The sequence below is a fragment of the Rhopalosiphum maidis genome, chromosome 3 (assembly GCF_003676215.2).
Source record: "Rhopalosiphum maidis isolate BTI-1 chromosome 3, ASM367621v3, whole genome shotgun sequence".
Lineage (NCBI taxonomy): Eukaryota > Metazoa > Arthropoda > Insecta > Hemiptera > Aphididae > Rhopalosiphum > Rhopalosiphum maidis.
The window spans coordinates 74,936,028-74,955,456 of record NC_040879.1 but is presented as its reverse complement, the minus strand read 5'-3'; the positions used below and the strand labels follow the sequence as shown (position 1 = coordinate 74,955,456).

At 27.1% G+C, this 19,429-nt stretch overlaps 1 protein-coding gene across 1 annotated transcript; it reads left to right on the top strand.

The window, feature by feature from the left end:
* Positions 1 to 479: 479 nt before the first annotated feature.
* LOC113558388 (spondin-1-like) lies at positions 480 to 14,821 on the top strand. The gene is made up of 7 exons (XM_026963841.1): positions 480 to 582; positions 1,425 to 1,669; positions 8,289 to 8,393; positions 9,083 to 9,262; positions 11,292 to 11,461; positions 13,752 to 13,891; positions 14,059 to 14,821. Exons 1-7 carry the CDS (start codon positions 480 to 482, stop codon positions 14,253 to 14,255), a joined length of 1,140 nt encoding a protein of 379 aa, XP_026819642.1. The 3' UTR covers positions 14,256 to 14,821.
* Positions 14,822 to 19,429: the final 4,608 nt, after the last annotated feature.

Below are 19,429 nucleotides of genomic sequence, written 5' to 3'. Positions count from 1 at the left end.
TAAAAAAAAAACTATTAGATGTAATCAAAAACTTAACTAACATAAAAATTCTCGTTTTTCCTTAATTTTTTTCTTCGATTATTAAAAAAATTCAAAGGACTTTTTACTTATAAAATAACAATTAAATTAAATTTACTATTATAAGCTACACCTATAGTAGATTATTGAAGCATTTCTACTGTTCTTAAAAGTGACGACATACAGAAATAATGAATAATACACATATATCTAACGATTTTATTTAGTAATATTATATAACACTATAAAAGTCGCGAAAATCATGTACAATTATGTCCCTCTCCTTCCCCCGTATATCAGTATTCAGTGTCTAGTTAACACGACGTTCACGTGGCTGATCACCGTCGCCGCCGACGCGTTGCTTTGGCTCCGGCGCGCACCGGGGTGCATGGCTGTAATAACGTCTCCACAAATATTGTAACACGACCCGCAATGTAATCCCTCACAACGACGAAGACTTCATGATATCAAACGCCAGAGGTCCAACGGCTCTGTCGTTTTTTCCACACTTAGATATTTTTTATCTTATCACGACCGTTGACAACAGTTACCTTCGTCAAGTCAGTAAGTCACACTATTTTGTCAGTTGCCAGATGTTTCATAATATACGCAGGTGAACCATTTTGTACTTCCAAGTTCAACTCCATGCACGTCTTGCAAATGATAGGCTAAGCATCGACCATGGGCCCTCGGTGAGCGAAAAGCCGACAATCACTACTCAACAATAATCCTAAGACATCATGTTGTCGTAACGTATCTCAACCAAGTGTATAAAACAACTCCCCTATGTTCCTTAAATTTTATATATATATTGTCATATTTTATTAGCAGATAAATGTCCTGTCCTTTCTAAAACGAAATTAGTTTTTTTATTATTAAAAGTTGAATTTTCATCCATCAAAATTATAAATATTATTATATCTTATTATATCCAATAATGTTATCCTATATGAATTTCCATGCGGTTTGATTTTTGGTTTTGTATGTGTACATACTGCATTGCCATTTTTCCATATTTTACTATTTCATATTTTTATGAATGTTATTTTACCCAAGACAATTTATTGTCAGCCACCTACGCAAAATTCTTACAATAATAGTATGCCAAATACAAATAATTGATTACCTAAATTATTTTTGTTAATATTTTATTATTCTTATTATTAATGTCTTATTTTTGTTATTTTTATTGTATAAAGCCATGAGTTCTACCGACGAGCCTTTAATTATAATAACATAAATTATGTTGTTGTAGTATATGTTATTTATTCTTTGTCTGTGGGCCGGATAAAATTTGTTCGTGGGCCACCATTTGGTGACCCCTATATTAGAGCATAAGCACACTTATACAAATCAGTTCGATTATCTGTAAACTATAATTTTTATTATAGTTATTTTATTTTTAGGCAGGTCGCATTCTAGAGGTTATACCATGTTCCGAGAAGGCACACCAGCATCTGAAAGTGTTCGCATGTTTGCTAAGACTGGGCGCAGTGATAAATTGGACGATGGCGGTGGTGAAGATTTGATTGGAGGGAATGGTGGACGAGCAGCCGAAGATATGATACTGAATACTTTTGTAGCGCCCAGCGTATCGACAGGAGCTGCCTGGACTCAATCACAGTTCTTCGTTGATGGAAATCATTCTAGGGTAAGTATTTACTAATTCATTATAACTTAAAATATAATAAATGTGAATATTCGATGATCTATTATTTAAACCCCGGTAAAGCTAAACTATTTCATAATCATTTTAAAAAGTACAATCCGGTCACAGATTTATTAATTTTTCAATCAAAATATTTCACTCTTCTTAAAATATTTCAATGAAATATTGAAAAACATTTTTTTTTTCTTTTAAACGTTCGGTTATAGATAATTAGAAATAATATATTGATTTCACGCAGAAATTATTGATAATGAATAATTTATCAGTTATCATTCAAGGTGTACAATTACTATGATATGTTAATAGTTATAAATTAAGTTTTATAACTGACTAGCTATCCATGTAACTCGGTGTAAGTGAGTACCCTAGGTCGGAAACACGACTTTGGAGAAATTCTAGTAATCACAATTTTAGTTTTGTGATTAAGTGGGTGATAAAAATGTTGACGAAGTTGTTGCTACTACTGATTAGGTAGCTCGATATTATAGTGGTCTTGTTTTGAATGCAGAAAAGTTGAATTTGAGTATCTAGGTGTCTGTCATCAACTAGTGTAAATCGATGCCTAACCATGCAATCCCACATCCTGACATCGAAAGTCTGGTGCTGTTTTGTACGTCAAAAGGTTAAAGTAGAAACTGAAAATTGATTTCAGTGTCATGAAAATTTTCAAAAACATGAAAATTTGATAGTTTATCATATTAGTTTTTTAAATTAAGTAAATAAATCTTTTGATATTTTATAGTTATAGCTATAACTTAAAATTATGTTATTATTCATATATTCATAATTATATTTTAAACTATGTACTTTTATTACCATTTATACCTATTTTAATATTATTTTGGTGTTATATTATATTGAACATAATAATATAGTAAATTAAAAATACAAATGATTAAATATATATTATATATTATACCTATATTAAATATATAATATTTAACTCAGTAATAAATGTGCATTTTTTTCTTTTATTAAAAATGTTGTATTTTTACTTCAGTATAAATGTTGAGTGTATATTCGTTTTGCTAGGTACAATTATTGATTTTTTTTTGTAATTTATTGTTTGAGTCACTTCCAAAATTTTACCCAAATTATAATTTTTTTTTATTTTAGTAGTATTCTTATTATAAGTGTTGTGTTTGACTCTGACATTATACTTGTTATAATGTAAATAAAAATGAAATAGAAAATTTATAAAGTATTTGAATATATTTAAAAATTAATTTAATATATTAAAAATTAATTAAGTTAAGAACAATTTATTTATTTATTTATTATCAACAATACGGGCTGAGCTCAATTATACATAATATGATAATACTAATTCAAATTTTAACAATGAATAACAACAATAAAAATAGTGAAAATTTTAATTATACTTAAATAAAAAACATGAATTTAACAATAAAAGATACTACAAAAATGACAAACCACTATTTGCCATACGCATCATTCTAAAGATTGGCTGATTCTCAGCAGTCAGCATAATTGGTGTTGCATTTTAAAATAAAAAATAAAAAACCTAACCTTGACGGACAGAAGAGCAAAGGACTTTAAAGTTAATCATGGAAAGTAAAATAGGATAATCAATACAGCCATATATTAGTAGTTGGAGAAATTTCAGGTTAGCAAATTTTCTTTTATCTTTTAAGGATGATAAACCAAGCTTATTTAAAATTGGGTTATAATCATGAAGTTGATGGTCAATACTTAAAATAAATGCTGTATATTTTAGAAATTTATGTTGTACTCTTTCAATTTGATCCTTTCCACAAAAAGTGGCAGGATCCCATACAATAGTACCGTATTCTAAAATAGACCTTACGTGGGCACAATATAAGGTTTTTATGGAAGAATTTAACTTAAACTCAATAAAAATTCTTCTAATAAGAACAATATATTAAAACTAAAATTTTTAGAAATTTTCATTTGCGAATTTTCAAGGTTACATTTCTAATAAAATCAAATGACGTGATTGAACTTTAAGTATTCAGTAATCAACGGTGAAAATCAATTTTTGATACGCAACTAAACCTACCAATTAGGCAATCCGACTGCGACGGATTACGGATAATGTGAGCGCATAGATGTTATTGTATTTGTATTTAAATACCTATACAATATTACCAAAATCGTGACACTCGAGTATTATTAAAAATAATTTCTAACTTATTCTTATTAATTTACAGAAATAGAAACTATATAGACGAAAGAAAATTATTTATAGTATTATATTTAAGTATTTATCGTACTATGTACAAGATAATGATTTTAAATAATTTTGAAATAGAAAAGGGTGGGTAAGTGAGTATCGCTCTACTGTATAGTAGAGATGGAGAGTAGGTCACTATTATAGTTTTATAAATGTGTTAAATTTAAATGCAATGACAGGTATCATTGTACACGAAAAACGATTCTGAACGGAAATGATTTGTCAGTCTAAGATAATTAATAGGATATATTATATTATTACCTAGCTATATTTAATTTTTAATACATATATCGTTATAAATTTCATACGCTAATTTTTTTTATATTGACGCTAGAATTTTTTTCTACAGTTATTTTAAGAAAAAGTTATGGAGAACCTTGTGTTGGGTTTTTTAACCTTAGGTATAAATCATAAAAATTTAATGAATTTTAAACTTCAAAATTCCTTGCAAATTTTTGCAATTTTTGCGATTTTGACATATTTCGTAAATATTTTAATTTTAAATGCTTATAAACAAAAATTGTGATTTAAAATTTTTGATTTTTTTTTACTGAGATAAGTAAAACGTATAATAAACCTTCTATTAAATTTTAAAGATTTTTTGGAATGCCAAGTTTATTTTATCGGCATTTCAAAAAAAAACTTAGAAAAATCGAAAATTTTAATTGTAAATTTAGATAACGCTAATATAAACATTTGGTGAAAATATCAAGTATTTCCAATAATTCGTTTTTGTGTTACAGTAAAATTTAAAAAAATGATTTTGTAGAAAACTGATTAATGCGTAAAATTCCCGTTTTTTCGTTACTTTCTTAGGGTTTTACTTTTGACCCCCCCCCCCAAAGTACCAATTAGATTAATTTTCATTTTTAAAGAGTGGCTGAAGTCAAAAATCTAAGCATTATTTCTACTCCCAAACGTGGGTGGTTGTGCAATTTTCAACGCCGCCGCCGTAACTGCCGGAGTGGGGTTCAAACCTGCCTGCTTAATTATGAGAACCTAGGCCTAAAGCCCATTTACCAACTACAATTTGAGTTGTAAATCGAAACCAAATCTCGAGCACTTAGTTTCGGAGCCGCTGAGAATTTCGCGTTAAACGTAATTTTACACAAGCAAATCTTTAATTCGCAAATAACGAAACACATTTAATCTCTTTTCGTGTCTACAATAAAAATTGTTTATAATTATAATTTGACGTACAACATGTATGCACACACTATTTAAACGTCTAAGATATATTTTTAGGTATACTATTCATTACCACACACAAACGTACACATGTCGTTTTTTACAGTTAAACGTATAGATACATATATATTTTTTTTCTCTGACAACTATAAAACGATTTAAGAGGACGTAAGTACCCGCATATTGTGTTGTCTTCGTCTTACACACGTGCAACATAGCAAATTTTTGTTCACCATTTTCAATATTGTGCTGTTCTGTTAGTTTTGATATTAGAGTGAACTGACTTATTATAAAATTTAAAGGTAAGATAATTATCCATGGGCCCCTCGTAGTCTTTTATTGATATTATTATTTTTAAGCATGTTATGATATTTTGAAACTGTACATTTTAAAATTATCATAACTTACTTAAAAATAATAATATCAATAAAAGGCTAGGTCTACGTAGTACTACGTCCTCTTAAGCGCGATTTAAATAAATCCAACGTCAAAACGCATCGCGCGAGTTCCTAAAGTGATTCGCTGTCGAACATCGGTTTTAAATTGCTAATAAAATATTTTTCAGTATGTCATCGTGATTCAGTTCGTGTACGTTTATTTGTTTTCCTAATTAACTAACTACAGATAATTGTTTTTTTTTTTTTTTTTGGTAAAATGATTTATTGGAATTTCTTGTATTTTTTTGTAACCTGTTTATGTAACGAAAAAAATTGAAACGCAATTTAGCAAATTTACGTATAAAAAAAAATTAAATTAATAATATGATTTTATAATAATTATTTAAAATCTCAGTTGGCACCCTTTCAGGCACAATTAAAGCGGATAATCGACACGTCACTGTAATGTACATAGTAGGTACTTGTGTCCAATATATTAATTTAAAGTATACAATATTATAATGGGAATTGAGAATTATTATTAAATAAAGAAATATTATTACGTTCGATCATCAAAAACAAATTTAATAGTGATAAACCTATATATATATATATATATCAGATAGTGGACTGCCAAAATATATCTAGGCTATTATGAGTTGAGTTTTTGGCATTTTTTTTTTATTATAAGAACTAACAAGATATTATTATAAAACAGTAAGGTTTAATTAGTTACTTTTGTGATATTATATACTTATAAAATATGTTTATAAACTTAGCTCAACTGTGTTATTAATTGATATAACATTTTAAATAATATTTTAACTGGCGTTGAAGAATAAAAATTTTCATATTTATGTAATACATGACCGTAGATTTAAATTAATTATGTTAATATTTTCTAAGAAATATTGAACAATTATTTTTATACCTAATAATATATTTATTTGTTAAGTTGTTCTGTTTATAAATAATTAATTAATTGTGTATATAATGTTACCAAAATTCTAATATATGCATATTGATATTTGATATCAAACAAAGATTTATTTGACAAAAAAATAACTTCAATAATTTGTATGATAAATATACCGTCGAACATAAAATATATGCATTGATTCACTGTACATTTTATACAATTCGTGGAATATAATAATAATTGTAATTTTAACTATTCATATTAACAACAATATGCAATAAGCACAACAATGAAGACACGTATTATACAAATACCTTGTTATAATAAAATATACTTTACCATATTTTTTTTTTTTGTTTTCCTTTCGCAAAATAATCATCGATTTTTTCTTATTTTAAGAAAAATACTTCAGTAAGAATTCAAAGTTATTTCCCCGGTGACTAGTTATTTGATTACTGAGAGAGTCCTAGTATCGGAAAGGTTATCAGAAGTCGTATCAGGTACCTACTGCGGATGAAGCAGTATATAATTTTAAATAATAAAAAAAAGCATTGAACATTTACACCATCTCTACAATTGTTCGAGTGTAAATTCGTTTTGTTTATTTTATCTGATGAGTTTACTTTTTTCCTTTCCCACCGCGCTGACTCGGCTCGATACACGGAATTAATTTTCCGCTGATTACCTGATATTTTTCCACTCCTTTTCCTTCAACTCCCATCAGGTACCTATATACATTACCTCTATTACCTTTAATAACCTGTATAATTGATAATCCATATAATTATTCCAATGATAATATGTTAAAAGTTATTTAAGTTATGTCTGAAAATACGAGTACAAGCACGTATATACGAGTATTAATAATAATAATAATACATTTAACACAGTTTGATGAATATAGTAAACCTACATGCCGGTAGGTATTGTGTCATAATATTAGCTAATTACAAACCAGTCACGCTAATAAAACTATTACTCTGGATAAAATTTGATTTTCATTATTGGATGTTAATGATAATGAGGTACCTACAGTAGGTTAGGTTAAACCTACTTACACTCTGGATTTAATATTAGCAACACTAAACTATCAAACTCAAATCTTGTTTTAGTTTAAAATTAAACAATATTCCGAAATGAACAACATTGATTCCGTCGAGTTAAATCTACATTAAATAATACATTAATATTTTATTTCTATTTAATAAAAATCGTTGTCCATTGGATTAGGTGGCCAGATCAATACTATTTACACTGATCTTTTAACTAAAATAATATGGGATCTATTATTATCATGGTTTTCTTTATGAGCTCCTCAAATATTTAAGATTATATTTAAGAAGTTTCTAAAGGGATCGTTATCACGTTAAATGTTCTACAAGGCGATCATTTATAAATATGTTCATATTTAATTTAATCGTTTTAAATCTTATAGAATCTTATATTAATTCTCAGTATTTTATTAATGGTTTATTTTTTCACTCTATTAATCAAGTACGGGATCTAGATTTTATCGTGTCGGCTGATTTATCATTTAATGCCTATGTTAATACACAAGTTATGGAAAAAATTCCCATGTTTATTTGTGTTCATTAAATGCATCTGACTTGATTTTAATGATCCTTTATGCATACAATATTAAAGTATTGTATTGTTCACTACTAAGATCATTCCTAGAATATGCAATGGAGTATTTTTATATATTTCTTTTATTTTCATCTATAGTTTCTTTCAAAAAATTATTGTGTTTTCTAAAAGAAAACAATTTTGTTTTAAATCACAGCAATTGCATAAATCGCACTTGTTTACTGTTTACGTTTAGTGCAGTATATAAAGTATATTAAATTTTTATATTATTATTATAATTGATCAAATTGTAAAATCCATACATTTATTTTTAAGGTGTCATTGATGTCACGCATGATTCCATCTCCGGATTGGTTTATTGGTATAGATTCGTTTGATCTGTGCGTGAATGGAAACTGGCTCGATAGCATCACTATTGAGGTTAGTATATTATTATCATACTCAGTATCGATACATTAAATTTATCAAAATATAAAATGTGGAATATATATTGTTCTAAAAATATGCATGTTTATACTAATGTACAAGTTACATAATAGAGTTTGTAGTTTATACTACATTATTGTTACATGGCTATAATATACCTATATTTCAATATTTGTGTGAGTAAGTAAAAAAATTTCTAAAAAGTAATACAAAGTTGATTAACTAAAAAATATTATGAATTTTTTCGATTCGGGATATGAACTTTAATAATATTATCATTTATTCTTTATAGAATTTAACTACTAAATTACAAACATTAATTTATGATAACTACGATATACCAGTAATAAACGTTTTTATGTATTACTGTTAGTTAGATAATCACTGAAAACGGCCAATATATGTATATGAAAAGAGAGTGAACAATTTTGTGAAACAACAAATTATTTTACTATCTTAGTTATACTTTGCATACATTGACTAAATGACTAAATATTAGCGTCTTACATTAAATAATAATAATATCAATCATTTCACTTTAAGAATGTTCTTTGAAATATGTAAATTAAACAATGAACCATCTTAAAATCAATTTTATTATTATATCATTGGATTAAATTTAACTATTAATTTAGTTAAATTTAGATTATATTTTATCTAATTGTGTATACATTTTAATATAGGCTGATCCAATTGACGCGGGATGCGACAACGGCTTCACGTTTACCGCGCCGAACTGGCCCACCGATCCACAGGGCATTGTATACCGAATAAAAAGCAACTATCCATCACACCCTGCCAGCTCTTTCTATTATCCACAGTTCAATCGGTTACCCACCATAGCGACTTTTCAATTTATAAAAGTATTATTCGATACCTTTTATGGATATAATAGATGATCTATTTAAGTATCTACACTATAATTGTTTAAAAAAGTATTAATTTTTTTAAAATTATTAATGTAATAGTAAAACTACATTTTTGAAAAATCTATATTCTTACAATTTTTAATCGTTGTCATTTTTTAAGTTTTACTTTTTTGAGTCACAGCATATATTTTTATTTTCATATTTCACAGCAGAATGATTTTCTAAGTACTTCAATACAAACAAATAAATGTCATATAACTATACGAGTATTGTTAATTAGTCGGTATTATAACCATTTAATGTTTAAATGCGTGGATTAGTGGACTAACATTTCATTCAACACAATTCATCTAAAGCCTGTATAAATGATTAACTTCAGGTTTGAAATTAAATATTTATACTCTAAAATACTACGAAATATACAAAATATTGTAACCTAACACAAGGGTTATCAACCTTTTGAAATCCACGCCCTACCCCTTACTACTAAAAGATTTATGTATGCCTAATATTTTTATGTATAATATAATATACTTCATAACATAGTTTAATGTTGGTTATTGGATTAATATAAATATAACTTAAATGAAGTTTTTTTTTGATATTAAATTAATTTATTTGCATAAGAAAAAAATATTATTACAATTTAAAATTAAAATTAACTATTATTAATTATAAATTAATGAGAGGGTTGGAACTGTTTAATTTAATTAATTTTTGAATGTTTGACGACATGTGATAATGCGCATCTCAGATTACTGTCCACGTCCAATCATGATCGATGTTTAGATTTTATATAAACAAGCGCCGAAAAGCTAGACTCACAGAGGTAGGTTTAAACTGAGACAAGTAAGGTACGAAAGCTACAATACAACTAAATAGGACATAGGTAATAATATAAAATTAGTCATACGTAATACGTTAGTCATTATTAATCATACGTTTTACGAGATTATTAGTGTAATCATAATATCTATAGAATAGGTTAGGTGCAAACCTAATCTATGAAATTAAAAATATGTACTGTCATTAAAAAAGTAAAGCCAAACAAATGATAGTGACAAAAAATATAATTTTTTTATCTAATTATGTGAAAATAATATTTTCAAAAAAAGTTGAAGGTAAAATAATGAGTGTGAGAACTTAAACGAATCACGCGTTATAAGTATATTATATATGTCATAGGACCTATAACCTAACCTAACCTATGTCATAGGCCATATAAAAAAATCAGTATTTTATGCAAAAATACTAGGCTCTTTACAACGGGATAGCCTGTCTGTGGACTACTTATTAATTATTCAAATGGCCGGATAAGCAAGCTTATTGAAAATAGACATCTGCATTGGGAATTTTTACAAACGTCAATTATTATACAGTAATTTTTACTTGCACAAAAATAAAATATTATGTAAACTTTATAAGCATCTATTATATTTATTTTAGTGAAGTTGAATATTATTGTACAGTTTTTGACTATAAACTAATTTTATGTATATATATTGTATACTCATAACTAATTTTGCCTATTTATTTTGACCTAACTTAACCTAACCGTGACATTTTTACACAGTATTTGTTTTGCACGATGTTTTGTAATAACATTTTTGATAACCCCGCTCTCCAAATTATTAATATCTCTTCCTTGTTTCTCTTTATATTATTATTTAATTTGGTACTTAGTCGAAAAATATAGATATTGTTATTTGTTTTTTTTTTTTTTGTACAAGCAATAAATTGCAATACAATAACTTTATAATAATTTTAGTTTTTAAAAAGTATAACTGCTCTAAATTTTTCTGCAACAAGCCCATTTAATAGCTGGCTGTTTGGAAAAATAATAATTAGTTCACAAACAGACTGTTCCATTAAAAAGATCATAGTGTTTTTGTCAAAAATTTTAATATTCCTTATGACCTACGACATACTAAATGATTACATTTATAGAAATACTTATAAACCAATTCTTTTTCATGGAATGTGTAATATTGCTGTGTTTTGTTTTTCTTGGTAAATATTATAGATCAAAGAATATGAACAATCTTTGAACGGTAGAGGACAGGCATCAGACCCCACGGTAAAAATCGAAGAGAGCGTTATTAAAGTTTTAAATGGTGACAGTGATAGCGATCGTGAGGTACAACTGGAAATGGAACAGCAAAGACGAGAACAAGAGTACAATAACTATAAAAGGTAAGGTTACAGTACACTGTGTATTAACTAAACTGTGTAAATTTCTTAAATTAGGCTTAATTTATGTTATATCTTACTTAGTCTATTACAATTTTTAACGACTTATTAAATTAATATGTATAAATATATTTCACATTAATGATTTTTAAAAAATAAGCATTAGAGTTGGGTTATGTTATATAGTAGAATCCACTTATTTGAGACACTACATAAAGGGGACAACCGCTTAATAGGGACAGATTGTATAGTCACGAACGAATGTATCGGTGTATTAGTTATTCGGTTAATCGGGACAGTCGGATAATAGGACAAATAGTTCACCGCCAAATGTGTCCCAATTAAGCGGATTCTACTGTATATTTTAATTGTATGCTATGTATTTAAACAGTAAAATGTATGGTAGTGTATTATAGCTCTTATAAGTATTAATGTGTATATTTATACTATTGTACACTATGCAAAAATTGAGTAAAAAATGTTAAATTCAAATACTTGTAACTTTTTGAATTTTTAAATATAAATGCAACTATTTATCGTAATACAATTTTACAAAATTACTAGTTACTTCACCTTAAATCTCTCTAATTTGTTCGAAAATGTAAATTACTTAAATATAATATAATATTTTGACTTAGTAAAATGGGTATCATTGGAGGTAACATTTTTATATTATTATAACAAATTAATTAAATTATTTTAATCAAAGTACTTAACAGAACAATTATTTATAATGTTACTATTATATATACTCTTCATTTTATATTTTCATATGGACAGATCTTTATCTAATCTTTATCCTTATCCTTATCACTATAATATGAAATATCATACAACGTTTTTATTTTTCGTATAAATGCCATAAATTGTTAGGAAAATTAAAATAAGTTAAGCCCTAAGTTATGCATTTAGTTATATATATTTATTTATTATAAATTTAGTATATATTACTCATATTTTTCTTTATTCTTCTTCTTATTTATTTATTTATTTTTTTTTTTGAGGACTTATTAGTATTTTCAGGAGACAGAGTCGTTTTAACATCAATTAATATTGCTTTCACCAATACTGTGAAGAATTGGTGTTATGTTTATTTAGACAATATCATAAATATTATAGCTTAAATGATTTAATAAAACTGTAATGACTACATTCCACTTTAATAATCGATTGTAAAAATACAATCCTCAAATTAAATTTGGTGGAAAAAGCCTTGAATACGATCCGTCACCGAAATATCTAGGAGTGACGCTTAATAGACAGTTAACTTCTAAATACCACATCGAAAATAATGCTGCTAAACTTAAAACTGGAAACAACATTATTTATAAACTAGCTGGCTCATCCTGGGGGGGCAGCGATGCCCACCCTGAGAACGTCGGCCTTGGCGCTAGTCTATTCTGCCGCAGAATATGTCTCTCCAGTATGGTTAAATAGTTCGCGTTGTAGCAAGATCGATGTTCAACTTAATCATTCTATGCGTATTATCTCTGGTACTGTCAAATGGACTCCGACAGAATGGCTCCCAGTCCTTTGCAACATTCTACCGCCACACATCCGGCGTAAAAAAGCTGCATGTAGAGAATAACCTAACCTTCCATTACATCAAGACGCATCAAACTAGAATCTTAGGCTAAAATCTAGAAAACCTGCTTATCTAACTATAAATAGACTCATTGATAACCAGTATGACGGTATGAATGAATGGACACTAGAATGGCAGAATTATACCATAGACAATTTTATAGCCTAATCAAAAGCCTGGATATTCTAGTTTCTGCAGGACAACAATTAGCTCGTCACGAGTGGGTAACACTTAATCGCCTACGCACAGAACATGGTCGCTTCGGAGAGATGCTACATAAATGAAAAATGAGATATAGTCCTGGCTGTGACTGCGCCCACTCATTACAGTCCATCTCCCATATTTTAAGTGATTGCCCTCTTTGCGCATTTAATGGGACAGTGGAAGAACTCCACAAAGCAACCGACAACATTGTAAAATAGATAAGGACACTTGACATCCAACTTTAGATTACTTAACTAATTGACAACATGGAAAGGTTACCCATTACATTAATTTTAAAGTTTAATATTGTTTTATTGTTATGTGAATTATTTATACATATCTGTGACTAGTTTGTAATGCTTGCATATTATACCATACGATAATAATAATACTAATAATAATGGTTTATTATAAATAAATATAGTTTTAAATTATATTAATGTATTATTATTTATTAACTACTGCTTACAGCAATTAAATAACGACTGATTGTTCATTTTTCAGTATTGGCGATGATAAAGTATTGGTTTCCAATAACGTTACATCGTCCATATCAATACCAAAAGGTAATAAAGAAGCGTTGATGAACAGTATTTTGGACAACTATCATGTTCAAAAACATAATAAAACTCACAAAAAATCAAGTGATTATTTATTTTATTTATTTTTAGTTTCCAAAAATACTGTAATTATGAATATCTAATAATTGTAAACTATCAAAGCGTTATTTACCCTTTTATAGATTTCAATTAATAGGGGTTTTATAGTTTTTTTTAAACTAGATTTTCATATAACTATGTTTTATGTGCAGGGTACCGGGACTGTAAATTGGGTGTCTGGTCTGAATGGAGCGCATGCAGCGTGTCATGCGGCATCGGCGAAATGCAGAGGCGCAGAGAAGTGATAAAACACCCAAGAGGAGCAGGACGGCAGTGTCCACCATTGTTGCAGACCAAATGGTGTGGGAGCGCCAAAGACTGTCCCCCACAAACACATTTTGAGTGGTAATAATACAAGTTATAATAACATATATCATATTATGTTATGTATGTTGTTATAATAATACATGTATACTGTACATCAAATTATTAATAATAATTTTATTTTATAAAAAACATCATTTCACAAAATGTTAATCAATAACTGATTCAGAATTACAATTTCCTAAATTCCTTAAACACTCTTCGTGTACAACATATAGGTAGTATTATATATTATAATATATATTGTTATTTAAAACGCTAATTGCACTCCAAGTATCGACAACTAAATCGTGTCACTAGCCTTATTTATCGCCAATCTCCTTCATGCAATATTTTTTTTAAGTTTTGTCTCCTTATATTTTAAGACAGAATTGTAAAATTTACTGTAAAATATTTACTTGTATAGATAAGGTATAGGTTTATCAAAAACTTTAGATCAATTTAAGACTATGTTATATTATATTATATTTACAACAGTACCTTTGTATGTTAAGACGTGTATTATATTATTTATTTTCCATTCAAGTGGCCAAGCTAATTATAAATTATAATTAAGATACTAATTATGTTTTTGACATCAAATATGATAATAATATTGTATGTATTAATTTTACGAGAGCAAAAATTTGTATAATCTCACCATTGTATTATTGAATGTCTGGCATATTGTGGTTTTTTTTGTCAAACGAAATAACTATTATTAAAAAGACGTACTTAATATTGTTGTAATAAGCAAACTAATTATTAGATTTTTAAAATCTATTGAAAATTGATTATTTATATAATTCTTCTTAGTATTTTATTATGTAATATATTTTTAGGATACCACGTTCAGTATGATTAAAATAATTGTATTTTGTATAATATAGGTTATGTATCATTGATTGTAAAATGTATTTTTTATTATAATGTAATATTATATTAGTAATTTAACTTGACTATTTAATTGTAATTTAGATGTACTGGAGTTATAAAAAAAACATACTTACCTATATTATCATAATAATATATAATAATTTAGGTAATAAAATATAGTGTTATAATTAATTGTGGATTGTGATAAACAATATTATCATACTAATTTATTTTTTTTACTTCAAGAAAATGTGGCTATATCTATAATTTTCCATAAGTTGTAGTTATTTTTTTCTAATTACTCTTTGGCTGCGTATATGAGTATATAATAATAATAATAATTATTATTATAATATAAACACATAAATACATAATCATATCATTGTATTTATAATATATCATATCATACAGATATTATATTCTTAAACAGCGTTATATCTACTCGTTTGTGTAGTTATGGTACTCCGAATGGGAGAGAAACTACTTTCGCATTTATTCCCTTCATTCAGCTTAAACATCCGTAAACCACAATAATTCTTGAGGAATACCACCGAAACAAATAAAATTCCTATATTGGGGACAATATTTGATATTTCTAACGTTAACTTAAAGTTCCAGAAACATATAATAAAATATATGATTTCTATTTTCCCTATGTTATAATAAGTTGTTGACCTACGCGAAGAAGTTTTAAAGGATGTTATACATCAGAGGTGGGCACCCCGCCAACTTTAATAGATTTGCGATCGACCTCCGAGATTTTCTAGGTTGTCGCGGTCGACCAAAAAAAAAGGTTCTCATTTTGTCAATAAACAAAAAATATATTATATGTACAGTTGTTTTACTCATCTTTTATTCGATATCTGTGTATAATTTCGTTTTTCATAGTTATTTATTGTTTTTTTCTAAATATAATTTTTATATTCGTGGAATATACAAAGATATACAAATTTACAAAAAAAAAAAAATATTTTAATTGTTTTCTGAAAAAAATTCAAAAATTCAAGAAAATGCGAAAGGGTGTCGCGATTGACGGTAAACGGTCACTTTGTGCGGTCCATTGTTTGAACTACATAACACGGACACTTAGTACAGTCAGATAAAATTTTAGATTACAGAACGCAGACACTTTGTACTGTTATATACATAAAGTATATATTTATGTTTATAGTTATACATAAGTGTTAAGTAAGTATAATATAAGTTATTATAATGTAAAAATTAAATATAAAAGTATAATAAAAAGTCAATAAAATATTATATTTTATAATAATATATTATATATTATTTTATATTAAGTGTAATATAAAAAGTCAATTTATTAAAAAACGTTATAAAATATAGTATATTAATATTAGTCAAAATAATAAAATCAACAATGTGTATAATATAAGTATAAATTAAAAATCATATTGAAAAAAAAAGTTAAATAATAATGTTAAAACCGGCATGTATAATATAATATGGAATTTAAAAATCAAAATTTGTCATTTCTTTCTTTTGGTGCTGGTTACATAAACTGAATAGATTATTATTTTCACATTAATTGGATTTTTGCTTTTTATGTAGCCTATTACCACATTTGCCTAATTGTACTGCACTCAAAACTGTCCAAAAACTCGGATTCGTTGTTCCAACTAGTATATTAAATGAATTATTCCACCCTTCACTGAAATTATTTGTTTGGTGAGACTTAGACATTGTTTGCGATTTTACATTCCAATTAGGAGGAGGATACCGTGCATTGTTATTATTATAACCACTAACATAGGTTCTATCAAAGTATGAAATAAGAAGTAGTAACTCTTGAGATAATGTTGCATACATATTACTAATTTCGACCAAAATATCGTCAATGGGTAAAAACGCCAATGAGGTAATCATTTTGCACTCTTTGGCAATCCGTTCATTTTCTTTATACAATTTTGCTAGTCCAAGTTAAGTCCTGTTGAATTTGTCACCATACAGACTGACAGAAATGAAAAAAAACAACCTTGAATCTGGACTCCGTTAAAAACTCGGTTTATCATTTTTATTACGTCTAATTAAAAATCTATAATAATTTGTAAATATACTAGAACATTTAAATGTGCCATCCATGAACCATATATTAGATGATGATAAAAAAGACAGATCTTCATTTGTAGCAAAAATTAAGATTCTATGTCCATATCCGTTGTCATAAATTAGAAAATCAGCTGCCTTGCCACCCATTGTAGTTTTCCATTTATCTGGTAATGAAAAAAGAAGATTTTCGCGCTCGCCAGGAGCATATTTACGTCGTGCACGTCTTATCGTTCGTCGTAAAGCATCAGAATTCCCCAACTTAGAACAAACTGTACCTATAATAAAACATCAATACATAAAAATATGTATAAATATTTTATAATATATAAAAATATGTAAAAATATTTTACTATAAAATAAATAATTTTATTATTTACTACATTAAACTATTTACTTACTGTTACATCCATGTGCAATTGATAAAAGAATTTGATTTGTTCTTTCTTTGTTACTAATTGCGCACAGCTTCATGTCAGTTTTTGCATTGTTAACGGCACAGAATGTTGTGTCATCCAATTGTTTTGGATGGTGGTTATGTGATATTAACTTAGTAAATATGTTATACTAAAAAAATGAATACATAGTAAAGTTAAATTTATATTATAAAATATTATATCATTCATAATAGGTATTATGGAAAATTAGCCTTTTGGTGAATATTTTATTAGGCTTTTAAAAACTACATATTATAGTAAAAATATAAGTATCGTAATAATATAAATAATTCACTATCTAAATCGAATATCTTGTTATAATCGTCGGACAATCTACTCGAATGTAATTATTTTGAAATACAATCGTAATTTATGACTTTCCTTAGCTGGTGTTATCAGTTATTATACATATATTCGTTTATTTAGATTTAAAAAGCTTAACAAAAATGTTCACAAAAAGACTTATTTTGTATAGTATATAAGTAGTAAGTATTTATAATATTTGTGAAATATATGTTCTCAATATATTATATTGTTGAAAAAAATATAATATTTTTGACAATAACAAACATAGTATAGTTATTAAAACATATACAATTAAGAAATAACATTTATGTATTAGGTACTTAATGGTTCTTTACGATTTGTAGAAATTTTTCCTATACACGCAGTGATAGAACATTTCCAACGTACATCGTTTAAACTTTCTCTCAATATTATGCACTCAAAACCATCTTTAAAAAGTTTTGGTCTTAATTTAGTAGACTTTGTTGTTGTCATCGTGACGACGTGACAGTCGTCGTTTTAGTGAAATTCAGTTCAACGATAAACACAAACGATAATTTGATTAACTCCGATATCGCGCTTGGGAAATATATGTATATTTAGAATGTATAAGATACTTAGATTTACCAAATAATATTTAAACTTAATAACACTTCTAATAAAATTGTATATAATATATACATATGTATATACTTTAATACTTTATATATATATATAATAGTATAAAGTGTCCGCGTTCTACAATCTAAAATTTTACCTGACCGTACAAAGTGACCTAGAACCGCGATCGACTGGGGTTGGCCACCTCTATTATACATCACTCAAATTTTTAATTATTCGAGTGCTTGTTAACATCTGTAGGAGAAGAAGTCGTTCTAACTTCAATTATTATTTTTCCATCAATACTGTGGAGAATTGATATTATATTTATTGTTAAGTGCTCTAAAATCTTAGAATAATAATAATAATTAATAATACATTATGTGCTTAACAACACACCATATAGTAAACGGTAATAAAACTTAGTACTACATACTCAAATTTTCCGTGACTGGTGCTAGGAGTAGATATCAAAGGAAAATCTAAGATTAACAACAATGAAAGGAAAGATAGGTCTAAGAAATCCAGATTTCTAAAAATACACCAGATTCATAACATAATAGTTCTAGTACTTGATAAACAATGAATCATTTTTGTCTATATCAGAAATTACGTGTAGGTGTCGGTTTGCAATGAATAAAACAACACGTCGTGTATGTAATTGGGACGGCACTTTATTGTATTTAAATTATTACAATGTATGTATATAGTTATCATTATTATCAGCCAGCACTATCAGAAAATCTAATACAAAAATAACTTATTCCACAATCACTGAGTTAAATTTAGAAATTAAAATGGCCTATTCATCTATTATTGGGTTGGTCCGTTTTTGGCCCAAAGTTATTATTAAAATGGTAATTATAAAACGAATTATGTGCTGCTATCTAGAGAATAATTTATTTTTTAGATTTTGGCCATTTTTGCACTAAAATAAAATATAATTCTACAACATTTT

Bases quoted from the DNA above. Each gene is read 5' to 3' on its own strand.
- LOC113558388 (XM_026963841.1), top strand. From the start codon at position 480: ATGATATCAAACGCCAGAGGTCCAACGGCTCTGTCGTTTTTTCCACAC. The intron at 8,394-9,082 runs GTTAGTATATTA...ATTTTAATATAG, and splicing joins TCGATAGCATCACTATTGAG to GCTGATCCAATTGACGCGGG. The intron at 9,263-11,291 runs GTATTATTCGAT...TAAATATTATAG, and splicing joins CGACTTTTCAATTTATAAAA to ATCAAAGAATATGAACAATC.